The sequence below is a fragment of the Bos grunniens genome, chromosome 13 (genome assembly GCF_055505025.1).
Source record: "Bos grunniens cultivar Pamir isolate PY7600 chromosome 13, Bosgru_T2T1.0, whole genome shotgun sequence".
In the NCBI taxonomy this organism is placed as follows: domain Eukaryota; kingdom Metazoa; phylum Chordata; class Mammalia; order Artiodactyla; family Bovidae; genus Bos; species Bos grunniens.
This window is the reverse complement of record NC_141177.1, coordinates 9,762,257-9,788,102: the sequence shown is the minus strand read 5'-3', so window position 1 is coordinate 9,788,102 and position 25,846 is coordinate 9,762,257. Positions and strand designations below refer to the sequence as shown.

The 25,846-nt window shown below is 47.5% G+C and overlaps 2 protein-coding genes and 1 long non-coding RNA gene across 10 annotated transcripts; 2 read left to right on the top strand and 1 right to left on the bottom strand.

The window, feature by feature from the left end:
* The first annotated feature begins 2,948 nt into the window (after positions 1 to 2,948).
* PIGT (phosphatidylinositol glycan anchor biosynthesis class T) lies at positions 2,949 to 14,696 on the top strand. 7 transcript variants are annotated; one of them, XM_086331616.1, is made up of 12 exons: positions 2,949 to 3,161; positions 3,683 to 3,860; positions 6,329 to 6,456; positions 6,765 to 6,865; positions 7,020 to 7,106; positions 7,641 to 7,728; positions 7,837 to 7,934; positions 8,028 to 8,193; positions 8,877 to 9,077; positions 12,987 to 13,152; positions 13,267 to 13,350; positions 14,004 to 14,696. In XM_086331616.1, the coding sequence occupies exons 1-12, from the start codon at positions 2,975 to 2,977 to the stop codon at positions 14,254 to 14,256; spliced, it is 1,737 nt and encodes a 578-aa protein (XP_086187742.1). In that variant the 5' UTR covers positions 2,949 to 2,974; the 3' UTR covers positions 14,257 to 14,696. The 7 variants fall into 7 exon arrangements, with proteins under 7 accessions (XP_086187742.1, XP_086187741.1, XP_086187746.1 ...); XM_086331615.1 differs by having other exon boundaries at positions 8,874 to 9,077; XM_086331620.1 differs by having other exon boundaries at positions 6,625 to 6,865.
* LOC147360155 (uncharacterized) lies at positions 9,524 to 10,644 on the top strand. The gene is made up of 2 exons (XR_015138971.1): positions 9,524 to 9,659; positions 10,290 to 10,644. It is a non-coding gene; the product is annotated as an uncharacterized LOC147360155 (long non-coding RNA).
* A 3,712-nt stretch (positions 14,697 to 18,408) lies between the features above and the next one.
* Positions 18,409 to 24,302, bottom strand: LOC147360153 (colostrum trypsin inhibitor). 2 transcript variants are annotated; one of them, XM_086331632.1, is made up of 3 exons: positions 21,249 to 24,302; positions 19,250 to 19,465; positions 18,409 to 18,605 (listed from the first exon to the last, which is right to left on the bottom strand). In XM_086331632.1, the coding sequence occupies exons 1-3, from the start codon at positions 21,322 to 21,324 to the stop codon at positions 18,574 to 18,576; spliced, it is 324 nt and encodes a 107-aa protein (XP_086187758.1). In that variant the 5' UTR covers positions 21,325 to 24,302; the 3' UTR covers positions 18,409 to 18,573. The 2 variants fall into 2 exon arrangements, with proteins under 2 accessions (XP_086187758.1, XP_086187759.1); XM_086331633.1 differs by having other exon boundaries at positions 18,409 to 18,555.
* Between the last annotated feature and the right edge of the window lie 1,544 nt (positions 24,303 to 25,846).

The window sequence follows — 25,846 nt, the reverse complement described above, 5'->3', positions numbered from 1 at the left end:
GTTTGGACAATGATCTCTTCTTCTGCCAAACCACAGGGCCTTGGCTGGCCCTCAGAGCCAGCATCTCCAGCCGACTGTTTTTTTGTGGCCACAGAAGGCCCTTAGAGATGGGGGTGATGACTTGGTGCCAACTCCGAGGCAAGCAGCCCAGCTTTCAGCCTCTAAACCACAGTGTGGCATCTTCTGTCTGTGGCACAGGCTTGTCATAGACCCTGAAGCAGAGGGAAGAAGACAGCCTCCTCCTATAGAATCCTGTGCTGTGGAGGGGCCACATCTCAGTGGAAGATTCCCTGGACGGCTCACACTGCAGCCGTCCCCAGGAGTGCACAAGACTTGATACTGTGAACAGCACAGCAGTATGGGGACAACGTGGAATGATGTTATGATGTTGTCAAGTTTGTTTGTTCATCTGGACATTACTGAGCCCCTACTCTGTGCTAGCTTCCTTGCTTAGGCGACAGAAATACTAATGTGGCCAAGAGTTCTTCCAGGAAGGGACAATGTCACAGATAATGGAAATATAAAGCACCAGAGGGAGAAGGTAAGCCTTCTCTGGGGGTGGCTGGATCTTGAGTGATGGGGACAGGCAATTTCAAAAGAAAACAAAGCATAGAAGTACAAAGTAATCATTATCATAATTGCAACTACCTTAACATTTTCTTTGAAGTTGGTGGTGTGGACTCGAGTTCTGATTCATTGTGATCTTAGGCAGTTATCTCGGTTTATGTACCTCAGTTTACTCATCTGTAACATGGAGATAATAGTACCTTCTTCATAGAGTGGGCTTCCTCGGTAGCTCAGGGGTAGAGAATCTGCCTACAATGCAGGAACTGCAGGAGATGCAGGTTCAGTCCCTGGGTCAGGAAGATCCCCTGGAGGAGGGCATGGCAACCCACTCCAGTGTTTTTGCCTGGAGAATCCCATGGACAGAGGAGCCTGGCAGGTTATAGTCCATAGGGTTGCAAAGAGTCAGACATGACTGAAGTGACTTAGCACGCACTCAGAGGTATGCACCTCATAGAGTTTCTTTGAGTAAAGGTTTGCAGAAGTTACTAAGCACTTACTCCATTCCAGATTCTACATGCACCTAATTTCTGATCCTTACAATAACCCTGAAAGTAGGTTCATCCATTTACAGAGCAGGAAGTGTGGCACTCAGATTGCTCATGCTCATATGGACTAAAGGCTGGGGGTGGGGATTTGAACCCATGTCTGTACCACATCTAAGCTCAAAGTCTTCCTTCTGTTCCATGTCTAGTGGGTCAGGAGCACTGGATGTAGGTAGAATGAGGGTATACTGAGATGAAGACATCTTTTTGACTCTTCCTCTCTGGTTGCTCAAGGGTATATCTAGACCTGGTGGACACCAAATTTGGCTCTTCAGATCCAAAATGGTTGTGAGTTTTACCAAGAGACTACAAAGCCCATCATGAATGTGCACCTGATTAGGCAGGTGGAAAAACCAAAGCAAGAATTGTTTGGAACTCCTCCAACTTAAGCCAGCACAGAAGGGGAGAGGTAGAAAAAGATTTTAACAGATCCTTTGCAAAAGAAAATATACAAATGACCAACAAATACATGAAAAGATGTTCAACATTACTAAGTACTAAGGAAATGCAAATTAAAACCACAGTGAGATACCACTACACACACACCTTCGTGGTAAAAACTAAAAAGACCCCCAAGTTAAATGTTCACTGGGATGTGGAGCAATAGGAATTCTCATACATTGTTGATACAAGTATGAAATGATACCTTCTGGAGAAAGATCTAGCAGTTTCTTATAAAATTAAACATATGTTCTCTTTCACCATTCGTAAATATTTATCCAAAAGAAATGTTAAGCTTATTTCTACAAAGTAACGTGTATAGCAGCCTAGCTCATAAGAACTAAAAACTTGAAAGAGCTCAGGTGTACATGGACAGAACAGATAAACTATGGTATATTCAGTCAATGTATGAATGATATACAGCAATGAAAGAAACAAACTGCTGATACATGCAAGACTATGAATGATTCGACAGAACATTATTCCCATGAAAGAAGTCTTTTACAAAAAACTGTACATAGTATATGATGATTTCATTTATACAGAGCTCTAGAACAGATTAATCCATTTTGTGGAGAAAAATCAAAACAGTGGTTGCACCTGGAAGTCAGGGGCACAGGGGTCGACTAGCAAGGGGCATTAGCCAACTTTCAGGGGTTTTACGAGCGTATCTGGATAGGATATGTGTATCCATTGGATTCAATGGATGTGCACTTCGGAGTTGAACATTCGTGTTTGTAAATTTTACATCAAAAGAAAAATGTTAACAGGTATTGAACTCTAGTTAATCATGTGCATGCTAAACTATTTAAAGAGAAGTGTCCTTATGTCTGAAATCTCTTTGAAATGCATCAAAACATAGGATGAATTGTGGGAGTTAGACTGATAATAAGAGAAGTATAGTAAAATGATAATGGTGGCTTCTAGGTGATGGGGAAACAGGTGTTCATTGTTAACAGGTATTCATCCTTTCATCTTTGTTGTGTGTTTGAAATTTTTCATAATAAACGGGAGGGTTATTTGAGGGTTTTGCGGGGAAGTTTTGCACCATAAGGGCTGGCTAGGCTTAGGACCGAGCAAATAGAGACAAGAAGCTACTGGAGGCAGGGGCCCGGCTGTGGGACCTCGCAGAAGAAATAACCATTTTCAGTCTGCTTCTTCAACTCTCACGGAGGCACAATAGCAGCCGTGGCTAAGCACTTTATCGTAGGGAAAGGGGTCCACAATCCAGACCCCAATCGGTTGTGCCCCGTCAGCTCCGCTTTACACACACACTGTCTTGAAGGGCATATCCAGGTTGTCGTTGTGATAGCTGCACCCCGACTTCCGGGATAGCACCGGAAGTCACTTATCTTCCGCTCTTCCTATTGGAGGCCGCCCTTTCGCAGGGGTGGGGCCACTGGGAGGTGGAAGCAGCCGCAGGCATGGCGGCGCCCGTGAGGATTTTCCTGCTGGTGCTGCTGCTTCTGGGACCGGGCGGCTGGGGCCGGGCGGAGCCCCCACGCGACAGCCTGCGAGAGGAGCTAGTCATCACCCCGCTGCCTTCAGGGGACGTAGCCGCCACATTCCAGTTCCGCACGCGCTGGGATTCGGAGCTGCAGCGGGAAGGAGGTGAGGAGAGGATACTGACGGTAGAACCCTGTGGCACCTGCTGGGAGTGGGGTGGAGGCCAGCCTTGGGGCCAGGCACTGACCCCACGGTGAAGTTCTGATCCCGGGGCGTGGGTCCTTGGTGGAAGGGTGGGGCAGTTTTTGAGGAATCACATTGTACCAGTGATGAAACTGGGGCCCCGGGAGGGCTGACTTTGCGGTGGTCTCTCCGCAGCGCCATGCTACCGCTCTAAACCTTTAGTTAGCACCTTCCGTGGACAGCATTGATAAGGATGCTGTTGACAATTACCGTTTATCCTGCGTGCTGGGCATGGTGCTGAGTTGAGTGAACGGTTACAGGGAAGAAATTGGAGATATAGAGAGATAAAGGCACCGGTCCAAGATCACATTGCTTAGTCAGTGACTGACTGGTCAGGAATTTAGATTCCTCTGACCCCAGAGCTGGGGTGTATTTATTGTTTCTTTGGGGTGGCTGAGAGCCCTCCCTCCAGGATCGTCACTCACCTGCTGTCTCTTCTCCAGTGTCTCACTATAGGCTCTTCCCCAAAGCCTTGGGGCAGTTGATCTCCAAGTATTCTCTCCGGGAACTACACCTGTCCTTAACCCAAGGCTTCTGGAGGACTCGATACTGGGGGACACCCTTCTTGCAGGCCCCATCAGGGGCAGAGCTGTGGGCTTGGTTCCAAGACACCGTCACCGAGTGAGTGCCCACCTTGAGGCCTGTGGCAGGCTGTGGCGGGAACGTGGCATGGCAAGTGTTGTCATCTTACCACTGCCCTTTGGGGGAAGCAGTTCCATGGGGGTAAAGCTGCACTGGAAGTAAGAAGTATTATGGCCTAGTGGCATTCTTCACTTTGCTTAATATGTTTCCTTCCCCTGATACATCCAGACCTGTGGTTGCATGTATCTACGGAGATAGATAACAGTTATCTGCAGCCTACTTGGATGTAAGGCACTGGAAAGCTGTGGCAAACCAGACAACCTTTTAAAGACATTCATTCACATAATGATAAAATGCCACAAGAGCCAAATAAAATATATGTGGGCTAGAATTGGCCTGCAAGACATCATATCTCTGTATTCGAGAAATTACTGTTTTTTAGGAGAAGGCAATGGCACCCCACTCCAGTACTCTTGCCTGAAAAATCCCATGGACGGAGGAGCCTGGTAGGCTGCAGTCCATGGGGTCTCGAAGAGTTGGACACGACTGAGCGACTTCACTTTCACTTTTCACTTTCATGCATTGGAGAAGGAAATGGCAACCCACTCCAGTGTTCTTGCCTGGAGAATCCCAGGGACAGGGAGCCTGGTGGGCTGCCGTCTATGGGGTCACACAGAGTCAGACACGACTGAAGTGACTTAGCAGCAGCAGCAGCAGCAGCAGCAGGGGATGGACGGGTTAGGTACTGTGACTGGACCAGGTGCCTGTGTGCTCAGTCACTCAGTTGTATCGGACTCTTTGCAACCCCATGGACTGTAGCCTGCCAGGCTCCTCTGCCCAAGGGATTTTCCAGGCAAGAATACTGGAATGGGTTATCATTTCCTACTGCAGGAGATCTTCCTGACCCAGGGATGGAACCTGCATCTCTTGCATCTCCTGAATTGGCAGGTGGATTCTTTACCATTGCCCCACCTGGGAAGCCCAAATTCTCTTAATCTCACTATGGGAAATCAGCACGTATGTATAATTTAAAAAATTTGGGGGGGACTTCCCTGGTGGTCCAGTGGGTAAGACTTCATCTTCCAATGCAAGGGGTATGGGTTCCATCCCTAGTCGGGGAGCTAAGAACCCACATGCCTCATGGCTAAAAAAAACCAAAACATAAAAGAGAAGCAATACTGTAACAAATTCAATAAAGACTTTAAAAGTGGTCCATATTAAAAAAAAACAAACAAAACTTAAAAAAAAAATTTAGGGCCTTACCTGAGAGTGGTGGGGACTGTGGCAGGCTGGAGAGCTTGGGAGGACAGCTGCCACTCAGCCTCGATGGATTGTTGTCATGTGGGAACAGAGACTTACTGTTGTCAAATACTCTCATTTTTTCCAGAAATCTGGATTTTAATGTGAAAATTGGTAAGCTTAAGTATCAGCAAGTGACTTAAAAATTTAAGAAATGCCTATGGGTTAATGTTGTGCACAGCAAATGGAACATGGCTATGGTTTGCATAGCATTTTCAGGCTTCCAGTTTGCAGTCTTTATTTGAGGCATAAGGATTGGAGCAGTTGGAAAGCTCTGAATCCAGGACTGTTGAAAAACCCCAGGCTAGCTCTACAGTGGTATCAAATGAAGAGCAAACCCCTACACTGGCCAGGGCTTCCTCTCTTGCCTGAACTCAGGCTTCCTTGCCTTTTATCCCAACTGCTCTGCTGTCACTGTCTCCCCTCATAATTGCCTGTAGTGTGGAGGTGATGTTCACAAATCTACTTTTATTCTATTATTTCTATAAAGAGCAAATCTGTTTTGCTGTTTCTTTAAAGAAAAAAAAAACACCTAATTTAATTCGATGTTTCTCTGGGGTCCTAGGATGCTTATTTTCTCTTGTTCCATGAGCCTTTGTAGATGTAAGACTTCCCATCCTGAGGGTAGAACCAGGACTCACCAGGGTGTTCACAGGAAAGTAGGTTGTTTTGCCCAGTGGAGCACAACTCAGGGTGGATCAGTGAGCTGATCTCGGCCCCCGGGGTGTGGGGCACTTTGTATAGCGTGGGGTGTACGTGGGTGACCCAGCCTTGCTCCCTGCCCTCAGGTTGCTCTCAGCCTAGTCGAGGAGAAAAGATGCTTACGACAAGGTTCTGTTGCCACCCAGCCATTTCCCTGAAGGGCCCGTGAAAGGCAGGGACGGTCAGAATGGCAACAGTGCGGCAGGAAGCTGTGGTTGAGGAGGGCGGGAACGCTGCCTGGAGGAGGGAACACCCTGGAAGGGGAGCATAAGGCACTACGAGGTGCGAAGAGGAGCCACCTAAGCAGGGGCCGGCGGGGATGCAGGGATGTTCAGAGGAGAGGGAGGAGGAAGGGGCTGATAGGGGAGACCTGGGCTGCAGGCCCAGCGGGGGCGGTTGCGGCTCCAGCAGCTGGCCGGCCTCACGGTTTGGCAGCCAGCTGCAGGCTCTGAGCGAGGGGGCAGGCGCAGCCCCGGGACAGTGAGCGGGTTTGTGTCTCCATCCAGTGTGGATGAGTCCTGGAAGGAGCTCAGTAACGTCCTATCGGGGATCTTCTGCGCCTCTCTCAACTTCATCGACTCCACCAACACGGTCACGCCCACCGCCTCCTTCAAACCCCTGGGGCTGGCCAATGGTGAGACTGCCCCACGGCCCCCTCCTTCTTCCTGTGCCCTCTCACTCCTTTGCCTCCTTTCCTCTCTGCTTGCTCCTCCCTCTGCGGGGCCAGGTCATAAATCTCCAGGGTGGGCAGGCCCTCCCCCCACCCCCCAGGAAGACGTCTCTGCGTTGCTTTCTCCCGAAGGGACAAGGGACGAAGGGACGAGGCTGTTCCACACTCCTCCCCCAGCATAGACTGTGAGAGCGGTGGTGCTGGAGAGTGTGTGCAGGTCCTGAGGAGCAGGGCCCCAAGGCTCCCCCCAGCCAGGCTCCTGTCTCCCTCAGGCACGGACCACTCCTTCCTGCGCTACGCGGTGCTGCCACGAGAGGTCGTCTGCACCGAGAACCTCACCCCATGGAAGAAGCTCTTGCCCTGCAGCTCCAAGGTGAGGCCCAAGGGACCTGAATGTGGGTGGGAGCCCCAGAGAGTGGATGGCGTGGGCTGATGCCCCCTCCCTGCTCGACAGATAACCTCGGCCCCACACCCAGGCGCATCACTGTGCAGGGCACTGACCTTTCCTCTCACGCCACCTCTTCCAGGCAGGCCTCTCGGTGCTGCTGAAGGCTGATCGCCTGTTCCACACGAGCTACCACTCCCAGGCAGTGCATATCCGCCCTGTTTGCAGAGTAAGTCTTGGGGAACAGGAGACAGGGGCCATCCCGGGGCTGTGAGAGAAGGTGCAGGTAAAGCACATCGCCCAGTGTCTGTCGAGGGCTGAGCCAGTGGTCAGTGGGAGATGTGATGATGACAGTCCAGGGATTTGGTCACACACCGAGGAAACCTAGTGGTTGCCTGTCAAGCTGTCACTTAATCTTTGTCGTGGAGCCTGGTGGTTATGAGCCATAGCTGTGTGGGTACATCTGCTAGCTCAGCCACTTTCTAGCTGACTTGACCTTGAGTGGGTCACTTTATCTCCCTGGTTTTCTCATCCGTTAAATGAGAATAATTGTAGTATCAGTTCATCCAGTTGTTGGCAACGGTTCATCCCACTGATGCGCAGGATGCTGCTGGCACAGGGTCAAGTGCTCAGTATGGAGTGGTAGCAAATTGATGGACAGGGAGATACGGAATAGAGGAGGGATTGCGTCCAGGTTGCAGTCCCTGGAGCTGTGAGGTTGGCGGGGAGGTAGGTCGTCACTGCTGCTGTCTGGCCCTTGTAGAATGCACGCTGTACCAGCGTCTCCTGGGAGCTGAGGCAGACCCTTTCTGTTGTATTTGATGCCTTCGTCACTGGACAGGGGAAGAAGGGTAAGCTCCCTTGCTCTGGCATCTCCACCCACCCATCGCCAGCCCCGCCCCGTCTGTGTGGAGCAGGCCTAGTCCTGCCCCAGCTCATCCCCACCCTCTCCTCCCCAGACTGGTCCCTCTTCCGGATGTTCTCCCGAACTCTCACCGAGCCCTGCCCCTTGGCTTCGGAGAGCCGAGTCTATGTGGACGTTACCAGCTACGGCCAGGTACTGAGGTCTCCAGCCACACATGTCAGCCCCTTCCCTCCAAGGCCAGCCTGCCCCTCTGCTCGCTTCTCAGCCCTGTCCTTGTGTCCCCAGGACAACGAGACATTGGAGGTGTACCCGCCCCCCCTTACCACATACCAAGACGTCATCCTGGGCACCCGGAAGACCTATGCGGTCTACGACCTGCTGGATGCAGCTGTGGTCAGCAACTCACGCAGCCTCAACATCCAGCTGAAGTGGAAGAGGCCCCCAGAGAATGGTGGGTGGAGGGTGGGCTGCCACGGCCACCACGGGCTACAGCAGGTTCATCTTGTAGGGAAGACTCACAGCCCCATCTCTTCAGGAGACAACAGGCTTGTGTTTAGATCCAGATAACTGGAGTCAGACGTCCTGGTTCTAACACCATCTCTTCTAAGCTCTATGACCTTGAACGTTCCTAACTTCACTGTCTCATGCTGAAAACAGGGATAGTACACCTAACAGGTTAGATGAGATAATTAACAGAAAACATGGAAGTCATTCGTGCATTTGTTCATTTAATTAACAAAAATTTTTTTTTGAAGACACAAATACCCCGATTTCGAGAAACATTAACATACAATAGTTGAAGCAGGCCTCAAACAATTAGTTACAATCATGTTCAGTGTTACCAAGGAAAAGTGTGAAATATTGTGAGAGCACTTGGTTTGGGTTGGAACTGGCAGAAAGCTCAGGCCTTGTTAGTACTCACTAAATAACAGTAGTTCTGTTGTCATTGCTGTGAGTTGGGGAAGACAGGGATGGTTCCAGAATGCAGATTTCCCAGTTCTGGCAAAGCATCTCCACATCGCCTTCTGGCTTTGAGACTCTGAACCTGGCCCAGGGAGTGGATTTGGGGAGTGACCCCTCCCCCCTTTTTGTTTTTCTTTAAAGGAGTGGTTAACTGTTGGCTTTTCTCAGCAGAGGCCCCCCCGGTGCCCTTCCTGTACGCCCAGCGGTATGTGAGCGGCTACGGGCTGCAGAGCGGGCAGCTGAGCACGCTGCTGTACAACACCCACCCATACCGGGCCTTCCCTGTGCTGCTGCTGGACACTGTGCCCTGGTACCTGCGGCTGTACGTGCACACGCTCACCATCACGTCCAAGGGCAAGGAGAACAAACCAAGTGAGCACCGAGTCCCCAGCCAGCCCCTCCCCCCACCCCTCCCCCTCTCCCTCCACGTCCTCTAACCCCTCAGTTCTCAGGATAATTCCAGAAATACCTTGCAGTCTGCACAGGCATCAGGAGTAGTTTGAGACATAGAGTGACCTCAACAATGCCAGATCTGCAAGTGTTTATAAAGTCAAAGCAGTTAAACCACATAATCCTGGTGACTCTTCCTAGGACGTGATCAAGGCAGGAATTTCCTTATCTTTCTCACTTGCTTCCTCCTCTTTCCTGGAGCTCTATTTTGTTTCGGATGATTCATAGACTCAGGTGGAGAAAGGGCTAGCCAGAAAAACTGAGTATTGGATACAAAGAAGGTGCTGGAGTAGGTGTTTTTGCTTCCTTAGGTGGGTAAAGAGGTGCAGTTTTAAAAATTTGTTTGTTTTTTCTATTATTTTTCTGAGGAGGAGTTAATATTTTCTGAGTGCTTTCTATGAGATGCCAGGCATAGCACAAAAGCACTTGTTTTCCTTCGGAGTGGAGGGAGACTAAGGAACACAGGAGACTCCTTAGGAAGACGTTACAGCACAACCCCAACAGGTAGACTTACAATCTTCTCTAAAGCTCTTTGTGGTTTCCCATATTTTCTAGCCTATGGTTACTAGTTTTACTTATTTTCAGCCCCACTATCTGTACCCCCTTGAAAATCTCTATTTCAAACCTCCCACCTGTATATTTCATGGTGTTTTTGTTTTGTTTTTTATTTATTTTTATTTTTGGCTGCACTGAGTCATCGTTGCTGAGCCCAGGCTTTCTTTAGTGTGGTGAACGGGGGCTCATCTTGAGGTGCTTGGGCTCCGTGTTGTGGCTTCCCTGGCGCAGAGCACAAGCGCTAGGCGCGAGGGCTCAGTGGTTGCAGCGTGTGGGCTTCAGCGGCTGTGGGGCATGGGCTCTCGAGCGCTCAGGCTAAGTAGTTCTGGCACACAGGCTTAGTTGTTCTGTAGCATGTGGGATCTTCCCAGGCCAGATTGAACCTGTGTCCCCTATATTGCCAGGTGGATTCTTAACCACTGGACCACCAGGGAAGTTCCTGTTTTATCTTTGCTTTGGCAGATTTGAAATACATACCCAAATGGAACAGAGTAATGAACTCCCGTGTATGCATTACCCAGCCTCAGCAGTCTCCAGCTTCATATTCCGTTTTTTGTTTGTTGTTGATTTTTTTTCTAGTTTCGTTGAGATACAATTGACATACAGCACAAGATAAGTTCAAGGTGTTCAGCATGCTCATTTGACTTACATCTATCATGAAATGACTGCAGTAAGTTTAATGAACATCCATCATCTCATACAGATACAAAGTTAAAGAAATAGTAAAAAGTTTTTTCCCTTGTGATGAGAACTCTTAAGGATTTACTCTCTTAACAGCTTTCATGTGTAATGTACAACATTAACATATTTATCATGTTCTACATTACATTTCCGAATCTTGTCTTAGAATTGGAAGATTGTACCTTTTGACTGCCTTCATCCAATTCCCTTTCCCCTACCCCTTACCTCTAGTAACAACAAATGTGATCTCTTTTTCTAAGAGTTTGTTTATTTTTGAAGTATAATTGACCTGTAACACTATGCTAGTTCCTGGTAATAGCAAAGTGATTCAGTGTTTCTGTACTTTCCAAAATGATCATCATGATAAGTCTAGTTACCATCTGTCACCATGCAAATATAAGGCATAGCTGTTGACTGTATTCCCCACACTGTACATTTCGTACCTGTGACTCATTTATTTTGCAACTGAAAGTTTGTTCCTCTTGCCCTCCCTCATCTATTTCTCTCCTCCTTCCACCCCTCTCTCCTCGGGCAGTCACCTGCTTATTCTTTATGTCTATGACTACTTCTGTTTGGTTATGTTCATTCTTTTTTTTTTTTTTTTGATTCCCAGTATAAGTGATATCATACAGTATTTGTCTTTGACTTATCTCAGTTAGCCTAATATTTTCTAGCTCATCCATGTTGTTGCAGATGTCAAAATTTCCTTCTTTTTTGTAGCTGAGTGATATTCCACGTCTTCTTTATCTGCTCATCCATCGATGGGCGCTTAGGTCGTTTTCTTAGCTGTTGTAAACAATGCTTCAGTGAACATTGGGGTGCCAGTATCTTTTCAAATTAATGTTTTTGTTTTCTTTGAATAAATACCCAGGAGTGGAATTGCTGGATTGAATGGTAGTTCTGCTTTTAAATTCTGAGGAATCTCCCTGCAGGTGTTGATAGTGGCTGCGCCAATTTACACTCCCAACGCAGTGCACAAGGGCTCCCTTCTCTCCATGTACTCACCAACACTTGTTATTTGTTGTCTTTTTGATGATCCCGAGACGTGTGAGGTGATATCTTATTGTGGTTTTGATTTGCCTTTGTGACGATTAGTGATGTTGAACTATTTTTTCATCTGCCTGTTGGCCAATCTGTATGTCTTCTCTAGAAAAATGTCTATTCAGATCCTCTGCCCATTTTTTTAAACAATTCTTTCTTTTTTGACATTGAGTTGTATAAATATTATGTATATTTTGCGTATTAACCCCTTATTGATATCATTTGCAAGTACCTTCTCCCTTTCAGTAGTCTGTCTTTTCATTTTTCTGGTCGTTTCTTTCACTGTGCAAAAGCTTTTTAGTTTGATGTAACCCCATTTGTTTATTTTTACTTTTGTTTTTCTTGCCCGAGGAGACATATGCAACAAAACATTGCTAGGTCAAAAGGCACACTGCCTGTATTTTCTCCTGGAAGTTTCATCATTTCAGGTTTTACATTTAAGTCTTTAATCCGTTTTGAGTTTATTTTTGTATTTGGTATAAGAAAATAATCCAATTTGATTCTTTTGCATATAGCTGTCTTGTAACACCATTTATTGAAAGGGCTCTCTTTTCCTCATTGTGTATTCTTGTCTCCTTTGATATAGATTAATTGCCCATATAAGTATGGGTTCATTTCTAGGCTCTGTTCTATTCCACAGCTTCCCATCATTTTTGTTTCATCTTTCCCTTTATTTATTTGGTTTGGTTACTTTTTTTGCTGGAGTATCTTAAAACAAATCCTACATATCATATCGATTCACCTTTAAACATCTCTAACAGGTAAGGGGCTTAAAAATATGTATAACCTATTCTTATCACTCCTATTTCCCCCAGTGGTCTTGAAAATAACTTTATAATTGATTTGAATTGGGTAAAAATAAGGTGCTCACATTATATTTGCTTGATAAGCTCCTAAATTTCTCTCTTTCTCTTTTTAGATTAATAGACTTACTTTTTAAAGAGCAGTTTTAAGTTTACAGAAAAGTTGAGCAGAAAGTACGGGGTTCCCATATACACTTCCCTTCACCCCCATTTCCCGTTATTCCCGCCTTGATTGGTGTGGTCCTCTTACATCTCTTTTAATCTGTAAAACAGTTCCCAGTGGTTTTTTAAAAATTGACTTGTTGGCAAAACTGGGTCATTTGTTGGATAGGATGTTCTACATTCTGGTTGGCCCATGTTTAACATGTTCCTCGATCCTCTGTGTATTCTTGAGTATCAGTGGTTAGTTTTAGAAACTTGATTAGATTCAGGTCTCATATTTTTGGCAAGAAACCTTCCCAGGTGGTTCTGTGGACTCTCTGTTGCATCATGGGAGGCACTGGACGTCTGGTGGCCCAGTTTTCATGATGTGAAGATGGAAGAGGTTGAGCATATCCTGGAACAGCTGCCCTGGAAACACCTTTTCCCTTCCCTGCCCTCCTCCTCCCTTCCGGGGGCCTGGCTGACTTTGTGATCCAGATTCCCCCTCCTCGGCTCCCCAGTCCCAGCCCCAAGGCCTGGACAGGTAGGGACAAGTGGTGCAGGCGGGCTGAGCCCTGGAGAGAGCTCTGGGTGCCCTGTCGGTCCCCAGGTTACATCCACTATCAGCCTGCCCAGGACCGGATGCAGCCCCACCTCCTGGAGATGCTGATTCAGCTGCCGGCCAGCTCCATCACCAAGGTCTCCATCCAGTTTGAGCGGGCACTGCTTAAGTGGACCGAGTACACCCCAGACCCCAACCATGGCTTCTATGTCAGGTGGGCTCCCCTCACCTGCCGCCCCCGCCCTCCTGGCCCACCCTTTCCACCACTCTCCCTGGTGGAGGAGTGTGAGGAACACAGCTCACGGAGTATCTGTCTGCTTCTCTGCAGCCCATCTGTCCTCAGCGCCCTCGTGCCCAGTGTGGTGGCAGCCAAACCCGGGGACTGGGAAGAGAGCCCCCTCTTCAACAGCCTGTAAGTGTGAGCCCGGCCGCTGGCGTCCAGGTGGCACCTGCACAGGGTTCAGGCTCCTGCGGGCTGGCCTGGGGCTAGAGGTTGTGTTTGCAAAGTAATAAGTAGATTGGCCCTGTCCTAATTCAAACCCCAGTGGTCTGTACTGTTAGTATAGTCTTTATGAAATGATCCTAGAGAGCTGCTAGGAGATCAGAAGGTGAGAAGTGCAGGACGTTTACTCATCGGTTCTCTTACAAATATGGAACTGAGCACTTATCAGATGCTGGGTACTTCAGAGAGCTCCACGTGGACAGCACTGGACAAAATGGACTTGCCCCTCCCTGCTCATGGGCACAGTCTAGAGAGGAACTGCTGGGGAGTAATGTGTTGGGTAATCCAGGAAGGCTGCCTGGGGGAGATGACCTGTAGGCCGAGACCAGATGGCTCAGGAAGAGGCAGCCCAGTGAAGGCAGGGTCCCTTTCCTCTCCCTCATCGTAGCTCTCCTTTGATCAGATAATCTGTATTGAGCTTTAAAAGGCTATGAGGCTAAGAAAGCTTTGAAAATGCTTCGCACTGACGTTGGCCCAAGTGGCCAGAGAGAGGGGATGGGTTGGGTGGGGTGAGACGTGGGGAAGCAGCCAGCCCTGCCTCACTGCTCGCTCCCGACCCCCAGCTTCCCAGTCTCTGACAGCTCTAGCTACTTTGTGCGGCTCTACACGGAGCCACTGCTGGTGAGCCTCCCCACGCCGGACTTCAGTATGCCCTACAACGTCGTCTGCCTCACGTGCACCGTGGTGGCCGTGTGCTACGGCTCCTTCTACAACCTCCTCACCCGCACCTTCCAGATCGAGGAGCCCAGGAAGGGCGGCCTGGTGAAGCGGCTGGCCAACCTCATCCGGCGTGCCCGAGGTGTCCCCCCACTCTGAGGCGAGTCCCGCTCACAGTTGGGCTGCAGTTTCTCTTGAGAGGGGTGTGGTGGCTGACCCCCCCCCTCCCCATGCCCCCAAGGCTCTTCCTGCCACTTGCCCTCCCCCGAGGAGGCTTTTGAACCAAACTGTCTCTTGGATTGGGCCAGGGCCTAGAGCTTCAATGTTTAGGACAGTAGCCATGAGTTAAATGTGGCTTTTGAATTTAATTTAAATTGAAAATGCATTTCCTTATCCATACTGAGTGCATTTCAAGTGCTCAGTAACCAGAGGTGATTAGTGGCTGCTGTACCGGACATCATGGGGACAAATGTTCCCGCCACTGCAGAAAGTTCTGTTGGATGGTGCCCGCCTGGATAATAGGATGTGCTCAAATATTCGTACCACTGTGTGGTAGGTGGAGATTACTGGTTGTGGAATAAAAAGTGTCTGGTTCCTTGGTTGGTTATCTCCTGTCCTTGAGGCCTGGGGACAGCTGGGGCCAGAGAGTGTTTGGCAGGTACCGGAACTGGATCTCCTGTCCGATCCCCTCCCCAGCCAAAAAAACAACCAACCAACCAACCAACCAAAGGCCCCTGCCTCCTCCCACCCCTGCCAGAAATTCCTTCTCATCTCCTGCTTCCCTCCGCCCCTGGCATCCTCTTCTGACTGGTTCCCAGAACTCCCTGGGTTTGACGGGGAGTGTTTATGTCAGCATCTCCACAGCCATGAAAGTGAATCATCCTGTGCCTTTTAGGAGCCCTGAGAGCCAGCCCCCTACCACCAGGGATCGCGCTGGAGAGCCGCTGGAGACACACAAGAGCTTTGGGTGCCCATTTTCCAACCAGACTGTGTGTTGCAGCCACTTGGGGCTCTTGTGAAATAATGCAGGTTCCTGGGATCCAGACCCGTGAATTCAGTCAGTTTGGGTGGAGCCCAGCCTTTCAGTTTTTATCTGGCTCCTCAGGAGTTTGTGTTCTGGGTGGTCCTCAGACCACCCACAGGCTTTGAAGCCCTTGGGTTGAAGCCTGCCCCTGCCCACGTCCTGGCTGTGTAACCCCAGATTCCTGTGAAACAAGTCCTCTGGCAAGTGTCTGCCCTGCCCCCACCTTCGTTCTCTTCCTCTGACGCATTTGTCAAGTGTATACATTACTGGTCTGCCCCTCCCTCTCCCAGTTCTCCCATCCGTCTTTTGGTCGATTGCCCGTCAAACAGAATACCCTGCTCTGCTAACCACTGTGTCCCCCTCAATTGCCAGGTTCACTCTGACAAAACCAGGTGAGATGTTGTTTCCTCCAGGAAGTCTTCCCTGACACACTGAGCTGCTGTGGGTGCCCTCCCTGGACAGCTTTCATATTCCTTATCTCCCTGGTTGTTACTGTCCTTTAACTTCCAGTAGACTAGGAGCTTAGAGGCACAGGGCTGTCCTCCACTTGAATGCGTCTGCACTCAGGACAAGTTGTCAGTGCTCAGTCGACAAACGGGATTGTATGAATGGGTGTGGGCTACTGTGGCTTGGGGTCTGGAGGCTAGAGGTAGGGATGGGTAAGGTGAGGGGCTCTCTAGAAACCCCACCAGTGTGAGTGCAGGGTCTTTAATGTAGTACATGTGACAGGTGTACAGCTAACAGAGACGGGGCTGTTTAGGTTCCCTCTGAAGGTTTTCCCAGAGCTTCTAGAATGTATAAGCAATGTGTCTGCGTGTGTAGGACAAGAGGTGGCGTGAATGAGCTAGTCCAGACCATGGGCAAAAGCAACTGGGTCAAGATGCTTTTACTCAAGTTTACTTCAAGCAGTAAACACACCGGGTGTGACATAAGAGTGCAGCTGAGTATGGGATTTCCCTGGTGGTCCAGTGGCTAAGACTCCAGGCTCTCAATGCAGGGGGCTCAGATACGATCCCTGGTTAGGCAACTAGACCCCGCATGCTGGAACCAGCGGTCCTGCAGGCTGCAGTGAAGAATGACGATCCCATGTACTGCACCTAAGGCCTTGTGCAGTCAAATAAATAAAAATAAATATTAAAAAAAGGTGGGTAGCTTATCTGAAGCTAAGTGGTCCTGGCAGCCTGCATGTAGTGGGGTGTTTGCCAAGTCAGAACAGTAGAGTTTATACCTGCAGCCAAGTCAGCACCTAGAATGCCGTCTACGGCCGTGTCTTGTATAATTTACATAAAGATGACACCCCATATCTTAGGTCTCCTCCTCCCTGAATTCCATAGTCATTTACCCAGCTGCATACTTGCCATCTCCACTTTGATGTTAAAGGCATCTCAAATTCAGTTATCTCCCAAACTTCTGATCATCTCCACCCTGACCCTAAACATACTCACCCATCATCAGCTCATCTCTGCAAATGACGGCTCTCATCTCCCCAGCTGCCCAGGCCCAAAACCTTGGACTCAATTTTGATCCTTCTCCTTATTCTCTAGTATGTTCTGTCAGAAAAGCTGTTTGTTCTACCTTCAACCTAACTGAAGAATCCAACTCTTCTTCACCACCTTCACCATCAAGTTATCAAGAGGTCTCCCTGGCTACCCTGGTTATAAATTGCTTCTCCAGCTTCCAGCTCACCACTTGCCTGCCTTGTTTTTCTTGGTAGCCCTCACCACCATGTAATGTACTGTGTAGCTTCCATATCCTGCTCATTAATAATTAAGATCCATATGGACCAGAATTTTGTAGCTGCAGTGTCTGGAACAGTGCCCGGTTAAGGCGACCCTCACTGTCTTCCAGAGCTCAGTCTCCGAGTAGCTGTTCAGAACACGAAAGGGAGTAGAGACTTCCCCGCTGTGTGGTTAAGACTCTGTGATTCCCCTGCAGGGGGCGCAGGTTCCATTCCATGCCATGTGGTGGGCCAAAAAAAAAAAAGAAAAAAATGCTCTTTCTCTCAAACACATACTTATTCATGTATGATGAAGCATTTTTGGCCTTGGATAAAGCCCAAGGGTCCATTCGGCTTTGGGTCCCCACCTGGAGCCTCAGGCCAGGCTGGCTTCCCAGTGTGTCCTTGCTGATGTGATATCACACGGCCTAGGTTGGCTCCCAGGCAATAGGACATGTGAAAGGGGTGGGGTGGGAAGGGCACACCGTTGTCCCCATGACATCGCCAGGACAGGGACCTGGTTTGGGAACCCCAGGTTCTGGCTTCTAGTATTGCTGCTTGACTTTGGGCCAGCAGTTTCCCTTCCAGCAAGAGGAAGTGGTTAGATCAGATGCAGGACATGAGGAGAGAGTTATTGGGAGTGGCAGGCAGGTGTATTATTTAGTCTTTAAAAGGAAGGAGATTTTGGGACTTCCCTGGTGGTCCAGTGGCTAGGACCCCGAGCTTCCTTTGCACGGGGGCACAGGTTTGATCCCTGGTCAGGGAACTAAGATCCCAGAGCAGCCAAAACAAACAAACAAAACGGATGGAAATACAGGCTACAACATGGATAAACCTTGAGGACGTGGCACTAAGTGAAACAAACCAGTTATGAAAGGAAAAATACTGTATGATTCTACTCTTATGAGGTTCCTGAAGTAGTTAAATTCTTAGAGACAGAAGTTAGAGTAGTGGTGCCCAGGGCAGGGAGAAAAAGGAGTTAATTTTTAATGGTACAAAGTTTCAGTTTGGGAAGATGGAAAAGTTCAGGAGGTGGGAGGTGATCATGCTGTATGTATACATACAACAACGTATGTATATGTAATACCACTAAATAGCACATTTAGAAATGGTTAAAATGGTAAATTGCATGTTGTATATATTTTACCACAATTAAAAAAATTTGTAAAAATCTTTTTCCAGTATTCCTCCTGGTGGAGAGAGAGGGCAGTCACCCTAGTTGGCCAAGATTCCCTGAATTTCTACCCCCTTCATACTCCTCCAGGCCATGGTTCCTGCTGGACAGGAAGAACATTCTGGCTCATCATGCAGCCCTGGGTAAGAAAGAGCAGCAGGCCAGGATCCAGGGACAGACATCCAAGGTCCCCAAATTTCCATTCAGTCTGGCTTCCTTGAGGACTCCCTGGTGAAAGGGGAACTTTTGTCCTTTGTCCTGTCTTCATTCTGGGAACACAGGACAGTGAGGGCCAGGACGGCTGGGCGTGGGGCGATGCAGGTTTGATCACTCCTGTGACTGTGAGCAATTTTTGAGGACAAGCCCAGGGCCCTTGTAGGAAGGCTTCAGGCCACGTCAACTTTGAACACTTTATTGACCCAGTCCTGGAGGGATACAGGATGGGCTCAGAACAGGGCCTCCAAGCGGGAAGGGCAGCCGAGGTAGCTTTTGGTCAGAGCCTGGGAACGTGCAGGTGTCACTGTCAGCTCTTGTCCTCGGTCTCTGTGATGGAGATGACGGTCAGCTCCCTCCTTGGCTGGCCCGTTGGCACCCTAGAGCCAGAGCCATCAAACTGGACTCCTTACCCAACCCCTTCAGCATCCACCAGCCCGGGGACCTCCTCATATCTACCACCTCCCACCAAGATCACTGCCACAACCGCGTTCCTCAGCTCTGTCAGCAGGATCACCCTGCAAGGTCACAGTGCTGTCTTCACCTCTGCCAGCGCTACCGTGTGCTTTATTTATTTATTTGACGGCACTGGATCTTAGGTGTGCCCCAGGAGAGCTTTCACTTGTGGCATGTGGGATCTAGTTCCCTGACCAGGGATCACACTCCAGGCCCCTGAATTGGGAGGGTGGAGTCTTAGCCACTGGACCACCAGGGAAGACACCTCGCCCCCTGCAACCATCAGGTATTTTACAAGGGCTTGCTACAGTGATCAGCCCACCTTTCATCTTTATTATCAGTGCCACCATCCACCGCTGCCTTGCTGTCTACACTGCCAGTGCCCTCATTGCCGCCCCTCCCAGGCATCAGTGACCAGGTATCTCATTCCCCTTATTCTCATCATCACTAACTTCCATATTAACATCGTCACCTGCATCACCGCCAGCATCCTCACCAACACCCTGTCCCTTCACACCCAGCATCCTGTCACCTCCGTTCCTCTTCCTGGGTCTATCAGAGGACTCACCAGGGGGTTGGCAGATCCTCAAACACATCTCTGTGGTTTCAAAATTGTTGTCATTGCCCTGACAACCGCCATAGGTAAAGGGCTCACAAGCATTGGATGTAGAGTTATAGAAGTATCGGAGCAAAGCAGCTTTGCAGGGGCCCCTTGCTTGGGGGAGCTGGCACAGGTCAGGGGGCGTTTGGAACAAGTCCTGGGAAGCCTCTTGTTTGAGATTGTCTGCAAAGGAAGAAAGAACAGAATGGTCACTGATGTGTCCTCTTAATGAACTGATTTTTTCCCAGCACCTCTCTACACCAAGCGCCCTCCTAGGTGTTCACTGTTCTTGCCGTTACTTAAATCAATCAAATGGGAAGAGTGTAACTGTGCCCACTTCACAAATGGAGAAACTGAGGCTTGGAGAAGAGTGCTAATTTTCTCAAAATCTTAAAGCCTGTAAGTTGAGAGAGGCTTGGGATTTAAACCCAAATCCAATTTCAAATCCCAAGTGCTGAATCTTACAGCCTCTCATAACTTGACATGAAGATGTTGGCTGGAGCTTTGTTTATGAAGGCAAAAAAGTATAATTTGGAAAAAATGTAAACGTTCATCAGCAGGGGGTCAGTGGGCCAACACTACAGCAGAGTGTTGATGATATATATCAACATGAAGAGAGGCTCATAACTTGTGCTGAATATAAAATGAAATTCCAAAATAGGAGGTCTGGTGTGATTCTGTGGATATTATATATACATATAAGCCCATAGAATGATGACATGAAGGTTATTCTTCCGTATGTTTGAGCAGTTATCTCTGGGTGGTGGAATTTCAGGTGATTTTTTTCCTGAAAATCCTTTTTAGTATCATTTGAGTGCCAATGAACAAGTATCATATTTTTTATATCTAGGAAAAAGATATTTAGATATTTACATTGAGTAATGTTTAATATCCATGGGTAATCAGCAAATAAAGAAACTGGCCTCTTTTACTGAAACACTTGTTATTTTACCTCCTTTCGCATCTGGCTCTGGATATCACACAAAATAATTTATCAAACATGCACACACACACACTCACACACACACACCCTCCCTCAGCCGTTTGCCTCGGACATTCAGGACCTCAGTGTCTCTTTTTATGGGATGTAGCACTTTGAGACCTACTCCATTGTTCTTGCCTGGAGAATCCCAGGGACGGGGGAGCCTGGTGGCCTGCCGTCTCGGGTCGCACAGAGCCGGACACGACTGAAGCGACTTAGCAGCAGCAGCAGCACTTTGAGAATGACACTTTCCCTAATAAGGACAGCATCCCTCAAACAAATAAGCACATGAGTCAACTCAGCTCCACGGAACCCTTATGTAAATCCTCAATGTGTGTGACCTTGACTGTTGGATTTACTGGGAGAAGCTTAAACCGAGAATAGGAAAGAGGCCATTCTAGGAAGAAATTTGAGACCTTCTATTTGGGCAGCAAATTCTCAATCTTGGTTAGAATATTAGAACCTCTTGGGGAACTTAGAAAAAAAAAAAGTCCCGATGCCCAGGCTTCGTCCCAGATCCATTAAATCAGAATTTCTGAGTGTGAGAACCAGAGTGACCTCAGGAATTCCGTGTGCAGCCAAGTTTGAAAATCTGGCCTCCTGTTCAAAGTACTGTCAACGTTTCTTTTCTTGCTTAAGAATTCTAGGCAGTGGGAATCTGGAGAGCCGGATTATTGGGGCTGTGTGAAATAGGGGGCCAGTTTTTTAAACTTCACAGGTTTACATATAGTTTGTCTTTTTAAAACAAATATATGTATTACTTTTTAAGAAAAATTAAAATTTGATGACGATATCAAAGAGACACTTGGGAGTTCTGGCCCCAGATTTTCCTGAGCCTGGATGCTTACCACAGGGAACCTCTTCCTGTGCCTAGGTCCTTGTTTCCTCCTGAGGTGGAAGTGACCAGATGGCGTGCTGGATCCATCATCCCCCCTCCCCATAGGTGACGATCTCAGGGCCCCTGTTCCCAGCCCCTGAGCTCACCTGAGGTCTCTCCTGAGCTCGCCAAGCCCACCAGGCAGGGGGTGAGGCAGAGGGCAAGTAGGCAGCTGAGCTTCATGGTGTGAGGAGCTGTGAGTTCTGAGCTGAGGTCGGGAGGCTGGAACTTACAGCTGCACCTGAGGGAGAAGGGGTCCTATTCCCCAGGGCTGAAGGAAGTATCCTGATTCTCGTTACTTGGAATAGGAAGCACCTTGGGCCAGGGGTGTGGGCTGCAAGAACTGGAGGCCCTGCCAATTGGCCTTGGATGAGTTCTTCAAGGCCTTTGGGCAAGTCCCCTAAGATGGTGCTTCTCTAGCGTCTGGATTGTAGTCTCAGCCCCAACTACTGCAGACTTGAGTTCCTGTGACCTTGGACTGAGAAGGAACCTCTGGGGACCTCCATTTCCCTATCTGTAAAACAGGTGGGCTGGACCATGTGGTCTCTGAAAGCCCAGCACAGCTCTTCTCCATTCTATTATTATTGGTTCCCATCCAGAGCCTCCCAGCTAGTGTCTCAGCATTCCAGGAGAGAGAACACAGCTCTTTGTTCATTAGCTCTTTTATTGAGTTTTGGGATAATGAGTTTATTGTTTCATATAAATCATCATACTTCTTTTTAAAGATCAAGCTATAGTTAATAGCATAAACAAAAGGCAAAATCACTTCCCCCAAATTCTACCCTAGTGTTATGAAGTAGAAATATAATGCAAACCACAAAGAGACTTTAAAAATTTTCTAGTAATTGCATTTTTTTTTTTTTTTTGCTATGGGGCACATGAAATCTTAGTTCCTCATCCAGTGATGGAAACTGGGTCCCTCCTAGCAGTGAAAGCACCAAGAGTCTTAATCATTGGACTGCCAGGAAATTCCCAGAATTTTTTTTTTTTTTTAGTAGCAGCATTTTTTAAAGAGGAAAAAGAAGTAAAACTAGTTTTATTAATAGTTTATTTGACTCAATAGATCCAAAATAGTATAATTTCAACATATAATCAACAGGTAGTAAAGAGTAATATGATAGTTTACTTTTCTTCGTACTGTCTTTGGGATCTCACTTAAGGCAGAGTCGTACTTCCTGTGCTCGGTAGTCGGACGTGGCTGATGGCTAGCGTAGTGGACACTGAAATTCCACCATGTGAAGTAAATGTCTTTACAAGGTATCCTCATAAACATTTTGTTGGATAGATAATTCTACAAAAATAAGGGGCTTACACGTTTTATTTCCCTGGAGTTCTTGCGTATTGCCTTTAACTTCAAGGACAATTTCATGGGATAAAAAACTCTGGATCAGACTTTCTCTCCCAAGAACAACTGTAGAGCTGGTTCCACGGAATTCTGCCATGGAGTGTCCCCGTTTAAGTGTCCTGAATGTTTTCCTGCCTTAGAGATGACTTTACTTCCTACCTGAAAGCCTGAAGACCTCTTTGTTTATCCTTTAGATGGAACATGAAATGCTTTTTAATTTACATATTTTTAAAGGGAAATTTTCTTGAAGTGGATTGGCCTGAAAGTTTGTTCGGCTTTCTCCATAACATAATGTGGAAAAACCCGAATGAACTTTCTGGCCAATCCAATATTATGATGAAATAAATTTTCTTTTCCATTTGTTGAGTTTTCTGTGGGAGACATCAGTGGTGTTAGATTATCTTTACTTGTGCTTCAGTAGTTGTTAAAAGCCTCATCACTGGAGATAGAGGAATTTAAATTCCAGCTTACTGGAGAAGGAAATGGCAACCCACTCCTGTACCCTTGCCTGGAAAATCCCATGGATGGAGGAGCCTTGTATGCTACAGTCCATGGGGTTGCAGAGTTGGACACGACTGAGTGACTTCACTTTCCTTTTGCTATTCCCTATCTGTGTGACCTCAGACAAGTTATCTACCTTCTGTGGATGTACTTTCTACTTGGGGATAATAATATAGATACTGTTGCTGAAAACCCGGCTTCTGTTCACCTGTACCAAACAGAAAATGCAGAGCTTTGCAAGAGTAGAAAGGAGTGGCTTTATTACCTTGCCAGGCAAAGGGTACCACAGTAGGTTAACGCTTGCAAGATTGTGCCTCACTTCCTGGAAGTTAGGAAGGGGTCATACAGTTTCAGGCTAGAAAATGGGGCTGTAGATAAGGATGGAGCTGAGGTAGTCTTGCGTTCTTCCTCCCTCCTGGAGACATGGAGATTGTTAAGGCTGGCCTCAGGTGGTTCTGAAACAGGTTCTGGTTGTGCTCAAGGTTATCACTCTGAGACCTTCTTTCTGGATGGAGAATGCTCACAAAGGGGAGGAGTGCTAGGGGGTGTTGTCCTGGAGAAGTAAACATCAGGTGCCTAGTATAACCTTAGCTAGAAGGCAGTCATTTTCAGCATGCAATTAAGCAAGAAAGAGAGGGCGGGAGGTAAAAGCCATCTGTAGGAGCCCTGTTGAATGAGTGGAAGGAGTAACGACTGAATAGGGGCTAACACAATGTGGGGACGTCGATTAGTTTCTGCTGCAGCACAGCTACTTGTGTTTGGAGTCCTGAAGGCCACACTGTAGGCTTAAAAAATATTCACAGTCTAAGAGTTGAGAGTTAAGTTCTTCAGTGGGAATTTTTAGGACTCAATCCCAAGGCAGCCTCTCAAGTAACCCTGAGATAACTGCTGCGAGGAGGCAAGGGCGCAGCCAGGTTATATAGAAGTATAATTTTCCTGCAACAAAGGGCAGGTAGTATGAACGTTGGGCTTCCCTGGTGGCTCAGTGGTAAAGAATCTGCCTGCAGTGCAGGAGACCTGGGTGTGATCCTTGGGTTGAGAAGATCCCCTGGAGTAGGGCATGGCAACCCACTCCAGGATTTTTGCCCGGAGAATCCCTTGAACAGAAGAGCCTGGTGGGCTGTATAGTCCATAGGGTTGCAAAGAGATGGACACGACTGAAGCAACTGAGCACGCATGCATACATGCATGCAGTCTGAATGTCAAAAGATTATTGTTAATTAAAGAAAGTCAGATATGGCGGATTCATGTTAATATATGATAAAAATCAACACAATATTGTAAAGCAATCACCCTCCAATTAAAAATTAAAAAAATAGAAACATTCAAGAGGCCTGTGACAATGATCCCTTGTTGCTGCTGCTGCTGCTAAGTCGCTTCAGTCATGTGCGACCCTAGAGACGGCAGCCCACCAGGCTCCACCGTTCCTGGGATTCTCCAGGCAACAACACTGGAGTGGGTTGCCATTTCCTTCTCCAATCCATGAAGGTAAAAAGTGAAAGTGAAGTCACTCAGTTGTGTCCAACTCCTAGCGACCCCATGGACTGCAGCCTACCAGGCTCCTCCGTCCATGGGATTTTCCAGGCAAGAGTGCTGGAGTGGGGTGCCATTGCCTTCTCCGAATGATCCCTTAGAGGAGCATATTCAAAAATTCTGGTTTAGTGGTGGGCCTATCATTCTCTGAAGTTGACAGAGAAACAGGGTCAAGCAACTAATCACTCTACCCTCATTTTTATCCACTTATTGAGATACAGTTGCTGTCAACATTGTATTAGTTTAAGGTGTATGTAATGATTTGACATAGGTATGTATTATAAAATGATTATACCACCCCTCATTTTTTATGAGCATCTCAGGATCACGGTGAGGAGTTATTCAATTATTGTTTCAAGCAGTACACAGAAAAAAAAAAGATATTTCTTAAAATATAAAGGTTTTATGAATTAAAAAAAAAGAAAGCCAGATATTCCAAGTTAAAGAGTTGAGTACTTTTCTATGTATGAGAAGATGCAAAGTTTGGGTTCTGAAACCTTTTGACATCTTTCGTATCAAATAGTGAGTTTTATATTGAGATATCTAATTCATGACTACGTTTAGAAAATGAAGCTAGATCTCTTGTCATGTCTGAGTATATGTACGTCTCAGTTTGTGTCTTTCTCTGTCTTTGGATAGTATTGCTGAGGTTAGCTTATAAATGAGCTCTAATTTAGTTGGCCTAAACAAAAGCAACGGAGAAGGCAGTCGCACCCCACTCCAGGACTCTTGCCTGGAAAATCCCATGGACAGGAGCCTGGTAGGCTGCAGTCCATGGGGTCGCTAAGAGTCGGACACGACTGAGCGACTTCACTTTCACTTTTCACTTTCATGGATTGGAGAAGGAAATGGCAACCCACTCCAGTGTTCTTGCCTGGAGAATCCCAGGGACGGGGGGGCCTGGTGGGCTGCCGTCTATGGGGTCACACAGAGTCGGACATGACTGAAGTGACTTAGCAGCAAACAAAAGCAAGCACTTACAAACCAAACAACTCCAAATATGAGACACTAAACTAGATGGATTTCAAGTTCATATGAATTGGGAAATATTCAATATTAAATTAATACCTGGTATTAATGTTTAAATTTGTCGATCTAATTAATATAGATATGTCTTAGAGTCATCAGTAGAACAATCAGTATAATGCTTTCTTTGTGCCTAGGTTTCAGTTCAGTTTAGTCGCTCAGTCATGTCCGACTCTTTGCAACCCCATGAATTGCGCAGCATGCCAGGCCTCCCTGTCCATCACCAACTCCCAGAGTTCACTCAAACTCATGTCCATTGAGTCGGTGATGCCATCCAGTCATCTCATCCTCTGTTGTCCC